The following is a 17,979-nucleotide window of genomic DNA, read 5'->3' on the forward strand; positions in this document are numbered from 1 at the left end:
GTTAATCAATTCCTAGCTGCAGGTGGATTGAGGACCCACAGCAAAGGCATTATTAAAAGGGGGTTTTCCACATTGAATATTCAAAGGAGGCCAAGGCACGAAAAAGTGACTGAAAGATCAAAGACTTTATGGTCATGCGACAAATACCAGTTGTGGAAAATGGATTTCCATAGTGTAATCAGGAACTTATGTAAGAAACCTGCATGGCTGATTTATTCTTTATCCTGATGGTGAGCACATAGTCATAATTATGATCTGTATGGCACTTGGCACTGGATAAACTCAGTTACAGGCTTCTAAGTTCCAGAAAAAGAATCCCATTTAAACATTTTTTAGTACTTATTAAAAATAATTTCGTTTCCATTTAAAAGCGGCTCACTTTTAAATGACATTTTCCCCAACCTGAATTACCCTCAGATAATAAGGCCCTTCCGTATTCTTAGTTTTATTTTACAGAACAGGAAATTCATGCTCAGAGGACTTTCATACAGTCTCATCATTTTCTAGCTGTTAATTTGAAAGAATTATTTCCAACTGCAGATGACTGGTGCCAGGCCCAGTTTCTTCCCACTCTGCCTCAGCTGCTTTTAAATCTTCTCCCTCCATCCTGGCTGTGATTTTTAATTCCTGTGGTTTGACTATATCCTCCACATTTTCCCTCCCCCAGCAAGATTCATAATCATAAACCAGGTTGTCAAAACTCCCATTGCTTGTGGCCTCTAAGAATCGCTGCTAAGAGAAACTGGTGAGGCTGAGGGTTCAATCCAGTCTGAAGTGGATCCTGAGAGGCCTGGATCAGATCACTCTGACTGGAAGATCAAGCCTGCATTTTGGAGCCATCCTCATTTCCTCTTGCTCCGTTTTCAATTTGAAAGTTCCGAATTGGTGAACCTTTACTGGTAGGAACTCATCAACTATTCAATATAATAAAAGTATTCCTAGCTTCAAAAGAAAAAAGTGACATAATGAAAGATGAGGATCTTAGAAGGTGAGAATCTCCAAGTCTGTTCATGCTTCCCTGTCTTAACTAGAAGTGTTTATGCTGAACCTTAAACAACCTCAAAGAACAAGGTGACTTAAAGATTGACTATATGCTTCTTCCTAGTGATGGCCACATTGAAAATCTTATTTTCTTATCTGGGTAGCAAAAAAGAGGGTAAGTCCTATGTTTGTACTCCTGATGACTGGCCTTAGGGTTTCATTGTTTAAAAATTAACAATGTCATTGTTTATAATACTCTAATTTTTTGAGAATGTTATACAATGTCACTCTTGCCCTCTTCATTGCCATAATGCCTCCCATCCCTTCCTCCTCACAGGACCTCTGAACCCACCTCTACCTCCTCCCCATAATGCTTCCCATCTGCTCCCACCTCCTCAGCCCCCCCACCTCATATGCTCTTTATTTTATTTTAAAACTCACAAATACAATCTGAACTGCATAATATGAGTCTATTACCAGAGCAAGCTTGACCTAACAGGAAACACGCCCTTCAGGAAAAATAATTCTCCCTCCCCTAGAAACCATCCATAGTTCCTCAATTAGGGAAAGGAGGGCTCATGCGTACCCTTACTCCCTGCTAGAATATCAATTAGCTTGATTTTGTGGAGGCCACCACTGCCACTCAGAGTTGATAAAGGCAGAGGGCTTATCATGTCGAGAAAATACTGTTTCACTCAGGTCCTCCTTAACCTCTGGCTGTTATCATCCTCTTAGGATCCATGATCCTTAGAGCAAGGTGTACTACAGATGTCACAGTTGTGGTTGAACTCTTCCCTAACTTTTATTCAATGCACTTTGATCAGTTGAGAGTTTCAGCATTAACCACCATAATCCACTTGAGATCTTCATTGTGATAAGGTATGAGAGATTCACTTATCTATGGGTAGAGAGATCTATGTTCCTTTAGCAGAATAATCTGGGCCCAAAAAAGCTCCTTCAGCATTGGTTCTTGGCCAGAATTACAGTGTGGGGTGTGTGTTTCCTCCCATGGAGTGGGCCTGAAATCCAATCAGAAAGTGGTTGTGAAGCTCCTGTAACATTCATACCAGTATTGCACCCCTTAGGAATGACTCACCACACTGGTCACTATTGTAGTTCATGATGTTTGCAGTTGAGTAAGACTGTTGGTGACTTATCTCCCTGCTCCCCTAGCAAACTACACAGCACCTTCTGTTACGATGGAAACTAACCTACTAGGAGGAAGCTCCCTGGTCAGTACCAACTTCATTTCTCCATGTCCTAAAGCCAATGGGTACAGTTTCTTCAACAATAAGATCTTAACATCCGGGTCTCTCAGGCAACTAAGAAGAGTGGCAGTAATCTGTATTCCTGGGACACAAGTAACCAAGAACTCAAGGGAAGGAAGGAACCACACATCTGGAACTAAGCTTTTTATTTGACAACCTAGGGCTCTGGGAGGAGTGCTTCTGCTGTGTAAATTAACTTTAATTGAACAGTTTTCTATGGATATAAATACAGTGTGTGTGTGTGTGTGTGTGTGTGTGTGTGTGTGTGTCTGTGCAGATGATAAAATAGTAGCTTTCCAAATGGTCTTTCAAACATCCTACATGTTAGTTATTTCCCTAACTCCTCCTCTCTCTCATCTCTTTCCCAACCTAAGCCTCCCTCCCCACCCCCCCTTTTCTATTTGCATCTCCTGTAACACCATTCACTTTCCCTTTGCACTTAGGTTTCTTCCACTTTCATCTACAACAGAAAATACATGTCACTTGAATGGAAATAAATAAAATCATTCTAAATCACTGGCCATCAGCATACCATCAAATTGAGAACAAGCCCAGAGTTATCTGTTCATGATAAAATCTAGTATTTTATCATTACATCATAAATATAATTACAAAACCAGAAAGGAATGTAACTATGATACATTAGGTAATATGTATTTTGCCCAATAACATAGACAGGAAATTTAAACTTGTGAAGTTGTTGATCAAATGTTATATGACATCTTGAGCCAAATGTGTTCACAGGCTATAATGGATAGCAGTTTGTAAATGATGCCTGACTTATACCTTGATTTTAATGGTTCTGGGAAAGGTCTAAATGTGTATACAGGGTCTCTGTGCTCAAGATGCACAGTAATTCAACACTTCCATATCATCGCCAACACAAAGTCCTTTGTCAAATGGAACAAAGTTCCTTTGATATCTCCCATAATCGTCCTCTGGAGTTAGCTCCCAATCTCTTGCAGTTTCAACCAGAGAGCGTAGCTGAAGCATCCTAGTTATGACTCTTATTCTCATGTTTAACTTTAGACAACTGACCCCGGTGCTTCAAGGATTTATTTTCCTTGTAATACAGACAGATAAAATTTTTTCTGGGAATGTTCAATTATATGGGTAAGAACAGATAAGTTGTTTAGAATATTGTCAAGTACATGATACCACTTCAATAAGTTCTTTGATAATATTATCGTACATTTTAGATAACCTAATGTAATATAGTTTTTATTAAAAAAATAAAATAAGCACATAATCAACTGGGAATTTTCAGTGACACTATCTTTTTGTGACAATGCAAGGTTTTACACACTTTAGGTGTGTGTTCTACCACAGAGCTATACCCCAGCCCTCTCAATCAGTGCCCTTTTCAATTAGTACTTAATGTATAGAGAGTATGATAATGTTAGTGATGGGGCTCAACCACCAAGGAATTTAGATTCTCAGGACCAACCTGGTTTTCTTCAGGTTTCTTCAAAGGGAGATTTATTTAGCCGCCAAATCTGTGAAAATATTCTGATTGACAGTGACCTGGTCCTACGAATGTATGCTACCCCGAGCTTCCAAGAGAAAACTAGAAAAACATGGTCCTCTTTCTCTTTGGATATACGTGTGGGATCTTTCGTGTTTTCTAGAAGAACCCAGCATTTTCTCTAGATCTTTCCTTCAATTCTTCTAGCACCAGATCCTCAGATTTGGTCACCCCTGCCCCTCCATACACAGCACTCTCTCCTCACAGCTCATCTGCTGATAGCCCTTCTGTTTCAAGTTCAACCTCTCAAGAAAACTGTCTCTGATTCATTCTACCACGGGGCGATGCTTCAGTGCATAGTCCCATAAAAACTGATTTTTCTTAAACAAGTGTCAAATACGCTAACATAGTTCACTCTGTAACAAAGAAATATCGTATTCACAAATAAGATAAATTGTATGACATAATAATTAAACTAAATGTGTCTCATGGCCGTGGAAAATGAAGAAGGGACTTGACTGGACAGTTTGTGCCCCTCCATTCACATGTCTGTTAAGCTTATCTTGGAAGTGCTTCTGTGATGGGAAGAGACTGTTATTTCCTTAGCCACTCATAAATCCACCCTTTCATTTCACTGTGACATAGAGTACCTCTGTTTGAATCTGTATACATTTAAGCATCATTTCAGGAACCAATGATGGCACAAGCCAACATACAGTTTTTCCTTGTGCTTGGTGAAGGGAGAAATAAACAGATCCACAATCATTTGGAAAATTGTCAAATTAACTGAGGAAAACTGTGAGACCCTTGAGAAGTGACCTTCCTGTGGAGTGTCTTAGAGTAACTTGGTTTATGTGGCATTCATATCTTACTAATTCAGACCCTAACAGACAAAAAGAGATACTCCTTTTGCTATTTCTGTCTATTTGTACCTCTGTTAGCAGCAGAAGATATATGCTATTTTACCACTGTAGCTAATATATGGCAAGATATCGTGATATAAATAAATATAATATATATAAATAAATATGAATATAAATAAAGATTAATAAATATTTGTTAGAGAAATTTGCATTACATCATTTACAAAATCAGCCTGTTTGACAGATACAGAATTCAGACCTGAAAACTGATGTAAAGACGGGAAAATTTTCGGGCCTTTTGAAACATCGATCTTGAGTCTAGTTTATGTCTCTAGAAATCTAAACTGAAATGGCAGAAACGAGACAGTGAATAGGGCAGGACAGAGTTGAGTATCATATAATGAAAACTTAAATGTACAAGGCCACAACAATTCTTCCCTCCATTTCCAAGCCAAACTTTAACCTATAGCTAACACCTCCCTTATTATTCTAGGTCGAATGAGCCGAACTCGATTTATCATTATGCCAACCCAAGGAGAAGGCCGACGATGCCCCACAGAACTCACCCAGCAGAAACCCTGCCCAGTGACACCCTGCTATAGCTGGGTCCTTGGCAACTGGTCTGCATGTAAATTGGAGGTAGGTCATGCCATGACACTTAGAGAATGCTTCTCAGTCTGTACAAAGCACTTGTGTCATCAAGTACAATGATTGAATAAATTACACAGCACCAGGTTCTGGGCACATGTTATTTTTAACACAACGGAGAACATGGGAAAATGCAGGCAAGTGAGTTAGTTTCACACAGAGTGGCACTGCTAAGAGTCTAAACAGCCATTCATTAGGCACTGATTATAATAAGCTAGGTCACGAAACTGCCAATCTCTTCAGCATCCTCGAGAGTTCTATGGTTTTTATTTCTTTGCTCACTGAGAATATCAAAGCATTCTTTAATTAAGCAAAACCCTGACTCTGTAGAAAAGCACAGCTTGCTTCGGATTGTGTTTCTTAAAAGTTAACTTTCAGCTTTGGCAATGCCTTGCAAACGGACAGAAGATGATGAGGGGATGAAAGCTATATTCTAACTTTATTACGCTAACCAAGGTTACTACCCTTTCCTCAATAATTGTTGTTTTATTGGCCTGAGATATAAATGCTTAATGACATCATCGTATGTCACAGGCCCTGAGCTTCTGCTTGATCAGCAAAGATCTGCTACTGTGTATCCTCTCTGGCTTCCAACTTAAGGAAGGGTGCATTGATTTTCTCTATTTCTGTCTTTTAGTAGTTTATTCTTCGGTTCATATTCTGAAGCACATTTTAATTAGGCAACAATTTTGATTACGCATTAAGAAATCTCCAGAGTATTCTCATAAAGATGTTTAGTGCCCCTGCCAGGATGGCCATGTTGAGCAGCTTGGTAATCCTGCTGAAATTAAATGCCCATGTTTCTTAACAGGTCTCAGAGGAACAACGTGATGTGGGGCACTTGTTTCCTGTTCCCGTTTTGTCTTGTATTGTGTTTTGAAGATAAGGTAGTCATACAGATTGATAGACTCAGAAAAAGCCTAACAGCTCAAAGTCTACGTGTCTGAAAATCTCTCTGAAGTCTTTGGGCATCTCAAGTATTATCTGAAATGACTGAAATCAAGAAAAAGGATAAAATAGTTCCCTTTATGATTATGACAACTTTGAGAGAGTAAATAAGGAGTGTAAGGAGCCGTTATGAGGTGAGGGCAAGAAGAGTTAACAAAAGCAGAAGGTGGAGGGTGAAAAGGGGGAGAGGCTCAGGGACAGAGAATGGCTACACTCCAAGTATTACCCAGCATACACTCCTGTTCTATCTGCCTTTGTAACTTCCTTTTTACTTCTCAAGTATCAGCAATCTTTTAGTCTTTGATAGAGCCCAGCAATTTGTCTCACAGGATCATGTTGGGCAAATGCCCAATGGAAGCTTTTACTTTCATGTTGACCTTCTAGCAGAACCACAGGGACAAAGATGAGTGGTGACCATGGCTCTCGGTGGCATTGGTCTGGGTATTGGGTAGTGGCGTCCCTGCTACGGCACTGATTTAGAGGCCCAGGGACCCATGGAAACAAGAGTGGGCTTTTGCCTCAGAAAATGGCAAAACTGCTTCAAATTCTGGACAGGGTGAGTCCTAGCCACCAGCACTTGGTAGGGATGTCCTTACTGTAGTTCACTTTATGCTTGGGTACCTACCTGCACAGGGGTAGTCAGTGTTCTTTCCAATGAGTTTGAGGTGAATCTGAAGCTGGTTAAAGACCCTGCAATCACAGATGGAAACAGATGCAGAGATCCACAGCCAAACATTAGGCAGAACTCAATGAATCCTGCAGAAAAAGGGGAGGAAAGATTGTAGGTGCCAGGGCAGTCAAGGATACCACAAGAAAGCCCACAGAGCCAACAAATGTAGACTCATATGGACTCACTAAAATGGAAATGGCAATCAGGGAGCCTACATGGGTCTAACCTAGCCCCTCTGAATACATGTTATAGTTCTGTGACTTGGTATTTTCATTGGATTCCCTAACAGAAAGAGCATGGGCTGCCATGCCCAGCTTTAATATGAGGTGAGTTGCCTAGACTTATTACAACTCAATATGCCATGTTTGCTTGATATCCCTGGGAGGCCTGCTCTTTTCTGAAGGGAAAGGAAAGAAGAGTGGATTGGGACTGGGGTAAAGGGGGAGACTGGCAGGAGAGGAAGGAGGGGAAACTGCAGTGGAGATGCAATATATGAAATATATGAAAATAAGGTTTAAAAAAAGCAAGAAAATAAAATAAAGATGCTATAATCACAAACTTTTAGCTGCCACATTCCTCCATCTGGTGGATGAAATCAGTAACTTAAAAGCAAAATAGCTCAAAGGAAAAAGGCATAAATATAGCAGAGCCACAAAAGAAAGGACTCAGGAACAATCGCTGGGCTGACTGTCCTGAGTTCCCGATGTATCTGACTTTCCTGAAGCATACTAATTCTTTGTGAAGCAAATACTCAGGATCTTGTCACTAAAGTGTCTTTTCTTAAACATATTGCTAAGTTTTTGGCATTGCTGATTAAAATACATGCAGACTTTTCACCCAACGGAAGACTATCTCTCCCCAACACTTCCCTGCTTCTCCTGTCTGCACACGTTCTAACCCCCTGGGTGTCTGTCACTGATGGTGGTAATAGCATGTCAGTGGCTGCTTGACTTTGGGAAGTGTCAGGCAACAATGATGGAGGCTTGCAAATGGCACTGTGGATGTGACAAGTCTGCCTCTTTTTCATAGAAAGGCATTAGCAAAAAATGGACTGAATTTATCCACCAGATGGAGGAATGTGGCAGCTGAGAGTTTCTGATGGCATGGTGGGGTCTTTATTTTTATGTTTTCTATTTTATTCTGTTTTTTGCTGTTTTTAAACTGTAATTGTTTTCACACACAAACAGACACACACACACACACACACACACACACACACACACATATATATATGAAAACACCCTCAGATTCTGTTAGCTCTACCTAAGCTCCTCAGCCACTAATATCTTTTCCTGAAGAGTTGAGACCCTAGAGTCTAGCAACCATAATATTGTTCGCAGTTCTGGCAAATTTTAGATGTGCCCTCCCCTTGGTAATTATCTAAATGCTCTGAGTGTCATTTCCTCATCCAGTTTATGCTAGCAGCAAATAGGCTAACTCCTGAACGCCCTCCCATCAATTCTCACACCTTCCGAGGCTCCAATCCTTCATATAAATTGCTGTAGTATTTGCATATAACCTATATCTTCATTTACCCGTATACATTAGTATTTCTTCAGTAATTCTTTTGCTAATTATTAAGATATATGAGATATGCAAGCTTTGTTATATGCCATAAGAAATAATGAAAGAAAAGCAACCTATGCAAGTTCAGTCTGGAAGTATTTTATTTTTACAAAAATTTTAATTCTTCAATGATCAAACCTGAAACTGGAGAACATTGATTCTTGCACGTATTTTTTAAGTAACATATATGAAATACTAAATATAGTGCCTAACATAAATTAAGAGCTCAGTGGAATGTATTTGTTACCATAAATTTGATTGAAACTGTAGTTAGGTTTATTAGTGTCATCTGACTGTTGACATCTGGTAGAGGGGGAAATCCAATGTATACAAAACTCCGCTAATGATCAAGGCAGTGCATTGTGTTGGGGAACACTTCCTGTTTACCTCCTTGCTCCAATAAGCTGGGGTCTGCCTCCCCTGACAATAGTGTGTGAATTCTGCACAAGGGGAGGGCTTGCTTCGTGAATGAAAGTGTCACTCTGATGCTTATTTCTTTTCATATGGTAGCTGCCCTTAAAAGTGTAAGAGATTAAGGGTGAATATGGGCTGATCCCAGGATACACAGCAGGAGCCGATCACTGTTTATCTTGGTTTTTAAGATGATCCCCATGCAGACTTGTTTCCTGCACTGCTACACAAGCTGCCATAGGAAATGCAAAACAACAAAAAAAGAGCCTCTCTCATCGATTCATCCCCTCAGTTAAAGGTATCAAGGACTTTCAAAGCCCACATCTGCTGCAGCGTCTTTAGACTTGTTTCCGAGTATAGAAAGTCCTAATATTCATTTGCACAAACGCACCTCAGCTGAGCCATCCTCAAAACGCTGTTATGAAGGAGCATTCCCCACCAAAAAGGGACTTTAGTTTATTCTTGTTATTTTCGATTTTTGACAGTGAGTTTTTATTAGTACATTTGTTTTGAATGTTATGCTGTGGGTTGATGTTAAACTTTTTTCTCCAAAAAGGCATTTAGGCCTAAAATTACGATACTTTTCATAAATAAAGGATTCCATAGAAGTGATCCAAGCAGTGATAGGACCTTGATAGATCCAGTTTGGGATCTCACTCTGCTGTAATGTGTCTGGGCTCTTCATAAGACTGGCTACTAACATAAGAGGGATAACCGTAGCGGAGTGTGGGAAGGTTCTATTCTCATAACAGACCCAAGAGGGCAGCTGTCCTTTTGCTATTGGGAACATGCAGAAGTCCCATCTATAATGAACTACCCACTTGCACTTTAACCTTGAATATCTTAAACTCCCATGAGAAGTGCATATCCATCACTTACAAATTATTCAGCCTAAGGTATTATGTTATAAAGTAACATGAACAGACTCCTTAATCAATCAACTATAATCGCTATTAAGTTTTTATTTTCTAATAAAGTTTTGTTATAAATAATAAATTGGTGTTGCCAATTTATATACTGCCTCGGATTCTTTATGCTTTCAACTGCTGTTGCCCCAAGTTGAAACTCCCACTTTTTTGCCAGTTGACCATTTTATTTATCCTCCAAGATTCCCAGAGGATGTGTGAAATCTGATAATATCGAACCTAGCATTTAGCATAATTTTCCTATACATTAACACCTGTAATGAAGTTTATTTCTAAGTTGGATAGAACAAGAACCACAAGATAGACCCAGGAGGTTGCAAACATTATTTCCTTGTTCTTTAGAACCGCAGTTAAATAAATAAAGCCTACTAGAACTCGGGCATTGTGATACCAGAGTATTTGATCTGATGACCAGGGGACTGTCATGTGACTGGCAGATAGACTGTGGGAATGTTCTGAACCTGTTCAAAAAGGGTTGATTCACATCTTGTATGAGACATGATGGAGCAGAAGAAACTCGTCGTGTTCTTCAGAATGATCTAAGTTAAGCACTTACGATGTTTATATCTGGAATCTGATGCTTTGGATCACAGTTAACAACAGCTAACTGAACTCTTACGATTGAATGTCATTATCCTTGACTTGCCTTGTCCGGAAAGCACCCAAGCTGGTGGTCTGCCATCTTTTCTCTCTAGCAGGCCCCACGAGCTCCCTTGATGCCCTGAAGCTTATGCAAGCATGCCTGGCCAATGCCAGCTGGCCCATGAGGAGTCAGACACCTACTACTGCATGCCCAGAACCAATGATATCCTGACTACTTTGACTGACGCTTTTGTCTTTTTGCACTTCTGCTTCTGCAAGTGCTGTAGCATCTCCAAGGTCCAGACACTGCCATATCTATCCTCTGCCGAAAGAAAAGGCCAAGAGGGGATGAAATACAAGTGTCTACTGTAGAGGGCTGTGTTTCTACACCTACAGGTAGATGATTGTAGATACACAACATCTGAATGAAGACATAGTCCCGTTCCCTGCCCCACCGCTTTGCAGAAAAGACACACAGAGTAATCAAAAGAACAGAAAGAAATAGAAAACCAGCTCTCTGCCAGCTTTTGGACTTAATGGACATGAATTATACATGGCTGTGTAGGAGAACTGATATCAGAATGAACGCTGATCAGATTCACAGAGTTTCTGGCATCATAAATGCATCCGCTGTACCTCAGGTCCTTTATGCTTTATGGGTAGCACTGAGGTATAGGATGCCACATCTGGAAGACATTATGAATGACCCCCAACACATTTGCAGCTGTTTGTGACACTGGATCCAGCGTGTAATGCACTACCTGGGTTTGCTTCCCTTCCCTCTTTGTGCTTCAGTTCTAGCTGACCCTTCCCACCACCCTCTTGGCACAGAACCTCCTTTACATTGAAGCTCCATCTCCAGCTTTGCTTCCTAGGTATGTGTGAGCAAAGGGAGCTGTCGGCTGAAACCATTCAAATTCTCAAAGGACTTCCTTCTGAGGTGAACACCTTATCGAAACCCTAGTGAAGAGACCCATCTCTTGAGTGTCTGCCGAAACCTGAAAGAACAAGACACTTGGGCTCTATAACCACCAAGCCTTTTAACTCTCCATTTCTGTTTCTATGAGGCACTGTATGAATGTCCCTCCTTGCCCAGCTTTCTGTGTGACACAAGCTTGAAACATCCTCAGAGCATTTTACTCAGGACAGAAGCCAAGCTGGGAAAATCACTTCGAGGAGCAACGGAGAAAAATCAGTTTTATTTGAATCCCAACCTGATCTGTGTGAAGGAAAAAAAAAAAGGATCAAATTCAGCAAAGAAAAAAATTAGGAAAATTAAAGAGAAATTCATACCCTGGGGCTGTGCATGTTCTCTGGGAAATGATTGTACATCAGACTATGTTCTCATATACACAGAGACAAATTATGCATTTTTTCTCTCACTTTGGCAACTCTATCTGAGTGAATGGTCTTATTCTGGGGACATAAATTCTAAAGCAAGTGCTTGTGTCCTACGACACTTCTCTTTCAACCCCTGAAATTCAGTGATGCTTTGTGGTCAACAGTTGAGGGGGAATTCTAAAAAGAAGGAAGCTGCTGTGTATCCTTAGAGTTTCTTTAGGGAGCCCAACTCTGAGATTTGTCTAATTCTGGGGTCACCCTTTCCTCTCTTAGGGTGGAGATTGTGGGGAAGGAGTCCAGGTGCGCAGCTTTTCCTGTGTCGTCCACAATGGCTCAATATCCCACACAGCTGTCCAAGTGGAAGACACCCTGTGTGGAGAAGTACCCTTCCAAGAAGGACTCCAGAAGCAGCTGTGCTCTGTGCCTTGCCCAGGTGTGCGATGAGCAGCGCCCCCAATAGTGATCTCGTTTATTTTTTTTATTTACACTGATTTTTTTTTTCCTTCAAGAAGCTCTATCATATCCATGTTGAGTTACTTATTTGATTTAACACATTTGAACTGTGGGTATGGTAACATTTTAAAAGATGCTGAGTAAGGAAAAAAATGAATGGGAAGAAAAGCAGCACTAACTGTGAAAACAAAAACTATGCTAGGATCCCATCTCATTTCACTGGCCTCACTGGGCAATGGATTCAGCATCTAGATAACAGTTTGGTCCGTCAGTGTCTGCACATTGCCCAACACTCAAAGTGCTGACTGGATCTTGACATTGATGATCCTGGGAGACAGAAGCAAGAGTGAGGCAAGGACCCTGTGAGTTCACTCACAGTCAGGTTCTGTGTAGATATGAAGGCCATTGCTAGAAACATAGGATGATTACTTTATGTTAACACTAACAGTGCAATTTAGCTTGCATTGAGTAATTTAAGGTCTCAAAATACCACCTTACAATACAATATGCATGTGTGTATACCTGTGTGTATTTACATGTTACATACATCCATGTAGATTTAAGGGTACATCATTCACATGCAAATGTTTATACTTAAGTTATGTGCCATTTGTCTACCCCATATGCTTACAGTGACAAGTCAATGCGTCTATGCATAGGGTACTTAAGTAATCTTTTCCGTGGTTTCTGTGCCCATTCATCTTGTAATGCTATACTGGTCTTTGAAAATTAAGTCATTATAATCTTTATATCTCCTTTTTTAATTTTTTGTTTTATTTCCCTTTTATTGAAAATGGATCTGTTTCATACAGTATATTCTGGGTGCTATTTTCCTTCCACCAGCTCCTCCCAGATTTTCCCCACCTCCTATCTAATAGCCACATTATGCTCGAGGTGCGACAGTTGTGACTTGAAGCAGAGTTATAGCGATCTAATTTCTGCACTCTTTTGCTGGCCTCGACTAAACTATAAATGATTTTACCAATATTAGTGCTTTTAGGCTGGAAAACCTGTCAATACTTGGACCTTCCCATGTCTCTACACTTCTACCACCTGCCCTTTGCATATCCCCTCAAATGCCCCCTTTGCATATCCCCTCGAATGCCCCATTCCCGTCACTGATGTCTAGTACCTGTTCTCACCATGTTTCTCCTGCTCCCTGCACTGCGTGACTATGCAGGAGACTGCCACATTACCCCATGGTCGGAGTGGAGCAAATGTGAGCTAACCTGCATTGACGGAAGAAGCTTCGAGACCACGGGCCGCCAATCTAGGTCAAGGACATTCATAATCCAGTCTTTCGAGAATCAAGATAGCTGCCCCCAACAGGTTCTAGAAACACGACCATGCGCAGGTACCTAGACCATGTTTCCGTGCTTTAACTAGCACTGATTGGTGGTGCTCGTTCAGTAGTTGATAAGAGGTGACAGAACTGCTGTTTTCATATTCACCTGTAGGTGGCAAATGTTATCACTACACATGGAAAGCAAGTCTTTGGAACAATAACGAACGGACTGTGTGGTGCCAGCGATCAGACGGCCTTAATGTCACAGGTATGCGTTTCTAAGACTCATGTGGAGACTTCAAAGAGCTCTCTCAGTATGCTTTTGTGGAGGAATTCACTTGTGAATTGAAGCAAGGTTGAAGAGCAGGCTGCTTAGACAGTCCGCATGGCAGGCTTTCATTAGACCCTCACTCCCATCTTTAAAATAAACAATCCTATGTAATGAGATAATAAAATACATAAGCCAAACTGGTCCGTCCAAACACAGTAAAATACTCCCAAATTCATGCTCTCAGATAAATCTGAGGAAAATGCATGCTGGTTTGAAATGGTGGTCTCTAAACGGTTAAACCTTGTACCACCTCAGGACAGGCTGAGAGGAGCCCACTGATCAACTCCAGTCCTGCATGCTTCCCGACCCTCTTCTCTGCAGCCGAGATTCTCAGTGTTGATAAACATACAATTTTAAACCCGAAATGTTTGGTGTTAATGCTGCAACCCAAAAACATTTAGATGTTATAGATGTTCATGTTTACCCACCGCAGGCTGATTTTGAATGTTTTCCTGCTTAGGGCGATTACTTAATGCCTAAAAATAGTCTGAAGGAAAGATTCCTTATTCTTAAAAGAGGGTACAATTTGATTGTACAAATGGCTTTCTCAATAATTTTAAAGATTTTTTTGATGTCCTCTTGTCAAAGCAAATTAAATTGACATTGATTTTTTCTTTAGTACTGCAACTGACAAACAGCCTTATGCTAGGCTGGGAGAAGTATACAATGGCTGGAAAATCGCAGCCACCCCCTTTCTCCTGTTTACATGCCTTCACGTTATTGGTATTAAGCCATAGTGTAATCCATATAGTAATTTATACTGAGCTACCTCTTTTTCTTAGCTAAAACTAAGTAGTCTGTAAGCATGCCTACCCAGGAATCAAAATGGCCTCCTACTCCACCATGGGCAGAGAGCTTTCAGAGTGGGGGGCTTTGATAGCCCAGTGGACCTTCTCAGTGCATTGCATGACTAGAGCCTAATTTCACCCTTAAAAATCTAAAAGCATGTTATATAATCTGTGCGAGTTAATCCTCCCTGGAGACCACCAGTTTGAAGAGTGGATATATTCCCCCTAAACACAATTGTAAAATAGGCCGGTACTCTATGGTCATCGCCAGCAAAATCCACATGACCAGGTTTCAACTCTAGGCGCTACCTCCAGACTACAGTGGTTTTGTGTCTTGTTTTGTTTTGAATTTTGTTGCCTGTTGTCTTATTTTTTGAGCAGTAGTGACAACTTGGCTGCTTCATTCCCCAGATATGTCTAAGCCTGACACTTCCTGTATAGCCTTGAGCCTGAAGCCTTTCTGCTAGCTGCCACACCATAAAGTGTAATTAGTTCCCAAATATTGCATTGCAAAGACTAGAGCCTATAAATTCGACTGACATCACGCGAATACAGTTTAAACACTACCCTTAAGTGCATCAACTTCTCAAACTAATTATCTTGAAACTTAATGTCTGTTACCACTTTGAATCAAGAAAGGCAAAGCCACTATTGTGCATGGGTGGAATTCGGGCTGTTGAGACACATGTCACTTTTGTTTACTCAGATATGTGCACGATACCTGCAAGTGCTGTATCGGACATCAGACTGTTCATCCAGGACTTAATGCTTTTGCTTTTGCTTTTGCACAGATGCTGAAGGGGGAGATTTATATGTGACTGTGTATGTTTATTATGCCTGGTTCATATAAAAATCCTTGCCACTGTGCTTAACCCTGCGGCCCCTGGAGCAAGAGTGACATGGCCTTTGGAATCAGCCTAGTTAGTTACGTAGCTGGGTTTCCCAGGAATTGGAGAGACAATGTACGCATGGAATGATCTCTAAGCAGCTGTGTTTGCTACTCTTGAACCCAAATAGAGATGCCATCAATTCTTGTACTGATTTGGGTGTTCACGGGCTTTGCCCTCAATTACAGACACATGATAGACTCTCGATGCCAATGAACATGGAAACACTATAAACGCCTCATTTAAACATATCCCGGAGTGGTGACAAAGCTAGGGTTGTAGCACAAGGCTGACGTGTGCATTTAAGCCATGATAAAATAATAACGATGTTATCAACAGTAACTATGTCCCCAGTGTGAGGAGGAAGAACAAACTTTTAAATATGATTATCACAGATATGCCTGCAAATAACCGTGATATTTTCTTTGTAGGTGGCTGTTCCCCTCAGGCACGCCCTGCTGCTATTCGGCAATGCATTCCAGCTTGCAAGAAACCTTTCTCCTACTGCACACAGGTGAGTTACATGCTAGGCTCCCCTACAGGCATTATAATTTCAGTGATTTTATATATATATATATATATATATATATATATATATATATATATATATATATATATGGTCCTAAACCTCTGCTAAGTCCAGGCAGCAATTTTATGTGCCTACGTTGCCATCTAGAGACACTTGGAGGGAGAACAATTGGCAAGGCAGCAGCTTATTAAATGTACCTTCAGCTAATTAATGCTCCATCTTCCAACAATCGGTTTCAGTTCATGTATGCATTCCATTTTCAACATATGCTGCTTGGAAATATGCACACGTCATTCCTATTTGATAACATTTATTTTGTAAAATTTGTGGTACTGCAATGTTTATAGAGTTTTTAGTTTGCTAAAAAGTAGGTTTAAAAAATGACTGGAAAAAATGCTTGTGTGTCTTTGTCTTTGTGCGTGTGTGTGTGTGTGTGTGTGTGTGTGCATATGTATGTGTTGTGTGCCTATACATGTAGCTCTGTGTGTGTGTGTGTGTGTGTCTGTGTGTGCATAAGTATGTGCTGTGGGGGGTACATATGCACATACATGCATATATCATTGTTTTGTAAAGCAGGATTTTTGTTTTTGTTTTTTTTTCCTTTCTATCCCTTCCACGTACTTCTGCTTGGGAACTGATGTCAAATGTGCATGGTATGGTAATTAGTGGCTCTTACTAGTTGTAATGCATATATAATATTTTAAAGCTGTGTTGCATATCTTAAAGAGGCAGGTTTCTTCTTGTAGTGTGTGTACCCTAAAAAGAATGCAACGAAAGTAATTTAGGCACTCAGTCATATTTCGTGACTCTTCTTATTCAAGATGGGTTAATTCTTTACCACGGAAAAGACATGGGTAGATCTACAGAAAAATAGAAACGAAAACGGAAGAAATAAATTTATTTGGCCTCACAATGTTTGAAAAAATGTAAGTTGCCTTTACCCAACCTTGTGGACACTTGATAAAACATAGATAACTCTTCCCTAAACCCTTGGCTCATACAACTAACAAGATACAGCTCTTTTCTTAGACTAAGAATATTCGTCTTGTAAAGATGGCTTCAATAACACTACCATGTGAAACTTCCATCAACTGAAAATACGGGGCGTTGTTATAGCTTTATTCTGCACTGAACTGTGGGCAGTTAGTTACAGCATTTGCTTCTCCGCCTGCCATCTGTCCTTTCGTAGAGCATCAAGGTGCCTTATTCAGTTTCAGTAGCTACCGCTCCTTAAAATCAAATTTAGTCAACAACTGATGATCCCAGCAAGACGAGCTGTTTGGTAAGGATTGGCTTAAGTGGCCATAGGAAGTAGAGATCTGTTCAGAAAATGCCAGAAGGTGAATTATCTGAAAGGAGCCATGCCGGCAGAGTCATAAAGACTGATAATCACACCGTTCTTCTTTTCTCTGATTTTCCAGTGTCTGTCTATTGGACTAAGAGGAATTACGTTCTGATTCACTTCCTAAGACAGATAGGAGCCCTTGTCTATCATCATTTATCATAGTCAGCTTGTCCAAGATACTCATTATAACATGAAAGTGGCCAGAAACCAGGAAGCAAATATAAAGGACACACTGTCGTGATGTCAAGCAGGGATGTGTTATAAGGTGATACTCCAGTTGCGACAATGACGAGTAATGGAGGGTGATGGATAGATGGCATCTTTTCCTTAAATGTGATTTCAATAAAGTCTCTTTCCTCCACCTGGACCTCCCTCCTAGAAGCAGAACGGCAGCCATGACTAGTTCAGCACCAATGGTGCAGGGTGATAAAGGCTTCAAGTATTTGGGGTAATGACAGCACTCAGGCATCACCTAATTCAAAGGAAATGTCTGCAGAGACCTGTGGCCTTTCTTTGCAGTAAGAAGGGAAAGCCGAAAGCTATGGGTTGGCATCCAAAACTACTGTGAGAAAGTCGAGGATGAAGGTTTGATAAAATGTCATAAGCATCCCTGAAAGATAAGAAACGCCATATTAATACACCCTACTCTCAGAGAACTTTGATGTCATCCTTGGAAAAAATGTCTGAATTAT

General features: G+C 40.5%; 1 protein-coding gene across 1 annotated transcript in view; it reads left to right on the plus strand.

The window, feature by feature from the left end:
• The window catches only part of Thsd7b (thrombospondin type 1 domain containing 7B), a 902,908-nt gene that overhangs the window by 870,659 nt on the left and 14,270 nt on the right, over positions 1 to 17,979 (plus strand). The window contains 5 exon segments of the mRNA NM_001191669.2: positions 5,071 to 5,216; positions 11,943 to 12,102; positions 13,303 to 13,476; positions 13,580 to 13,675; positions 15,845 to 15,927. Of these exon segments, the coding sequence (NP_001178598.1) occupies positions 5,071 to 5,216; positions 11,943 to 12,102; positions 13,303 to 13,476; positions 13,580 to 13,675; positions 15,845 to 15,927 (659 nt within the window).

The sequence above is a fragment of the Rattus norvegicus genome, chromosome 13 (genome assembly GCF_021556685.1).
Source record: "Rattus norvegicus strain SHRSP/BbbUtx chromosome 13, alternate assembly SHRSP_T2T, whole genome shotgun sequence".
Lineage (NCBI taxonomy): Eukaryota > Metazoa > Chordata > Mammalia > Rodentia > Muridae > Rattus > Rattus norvegicus.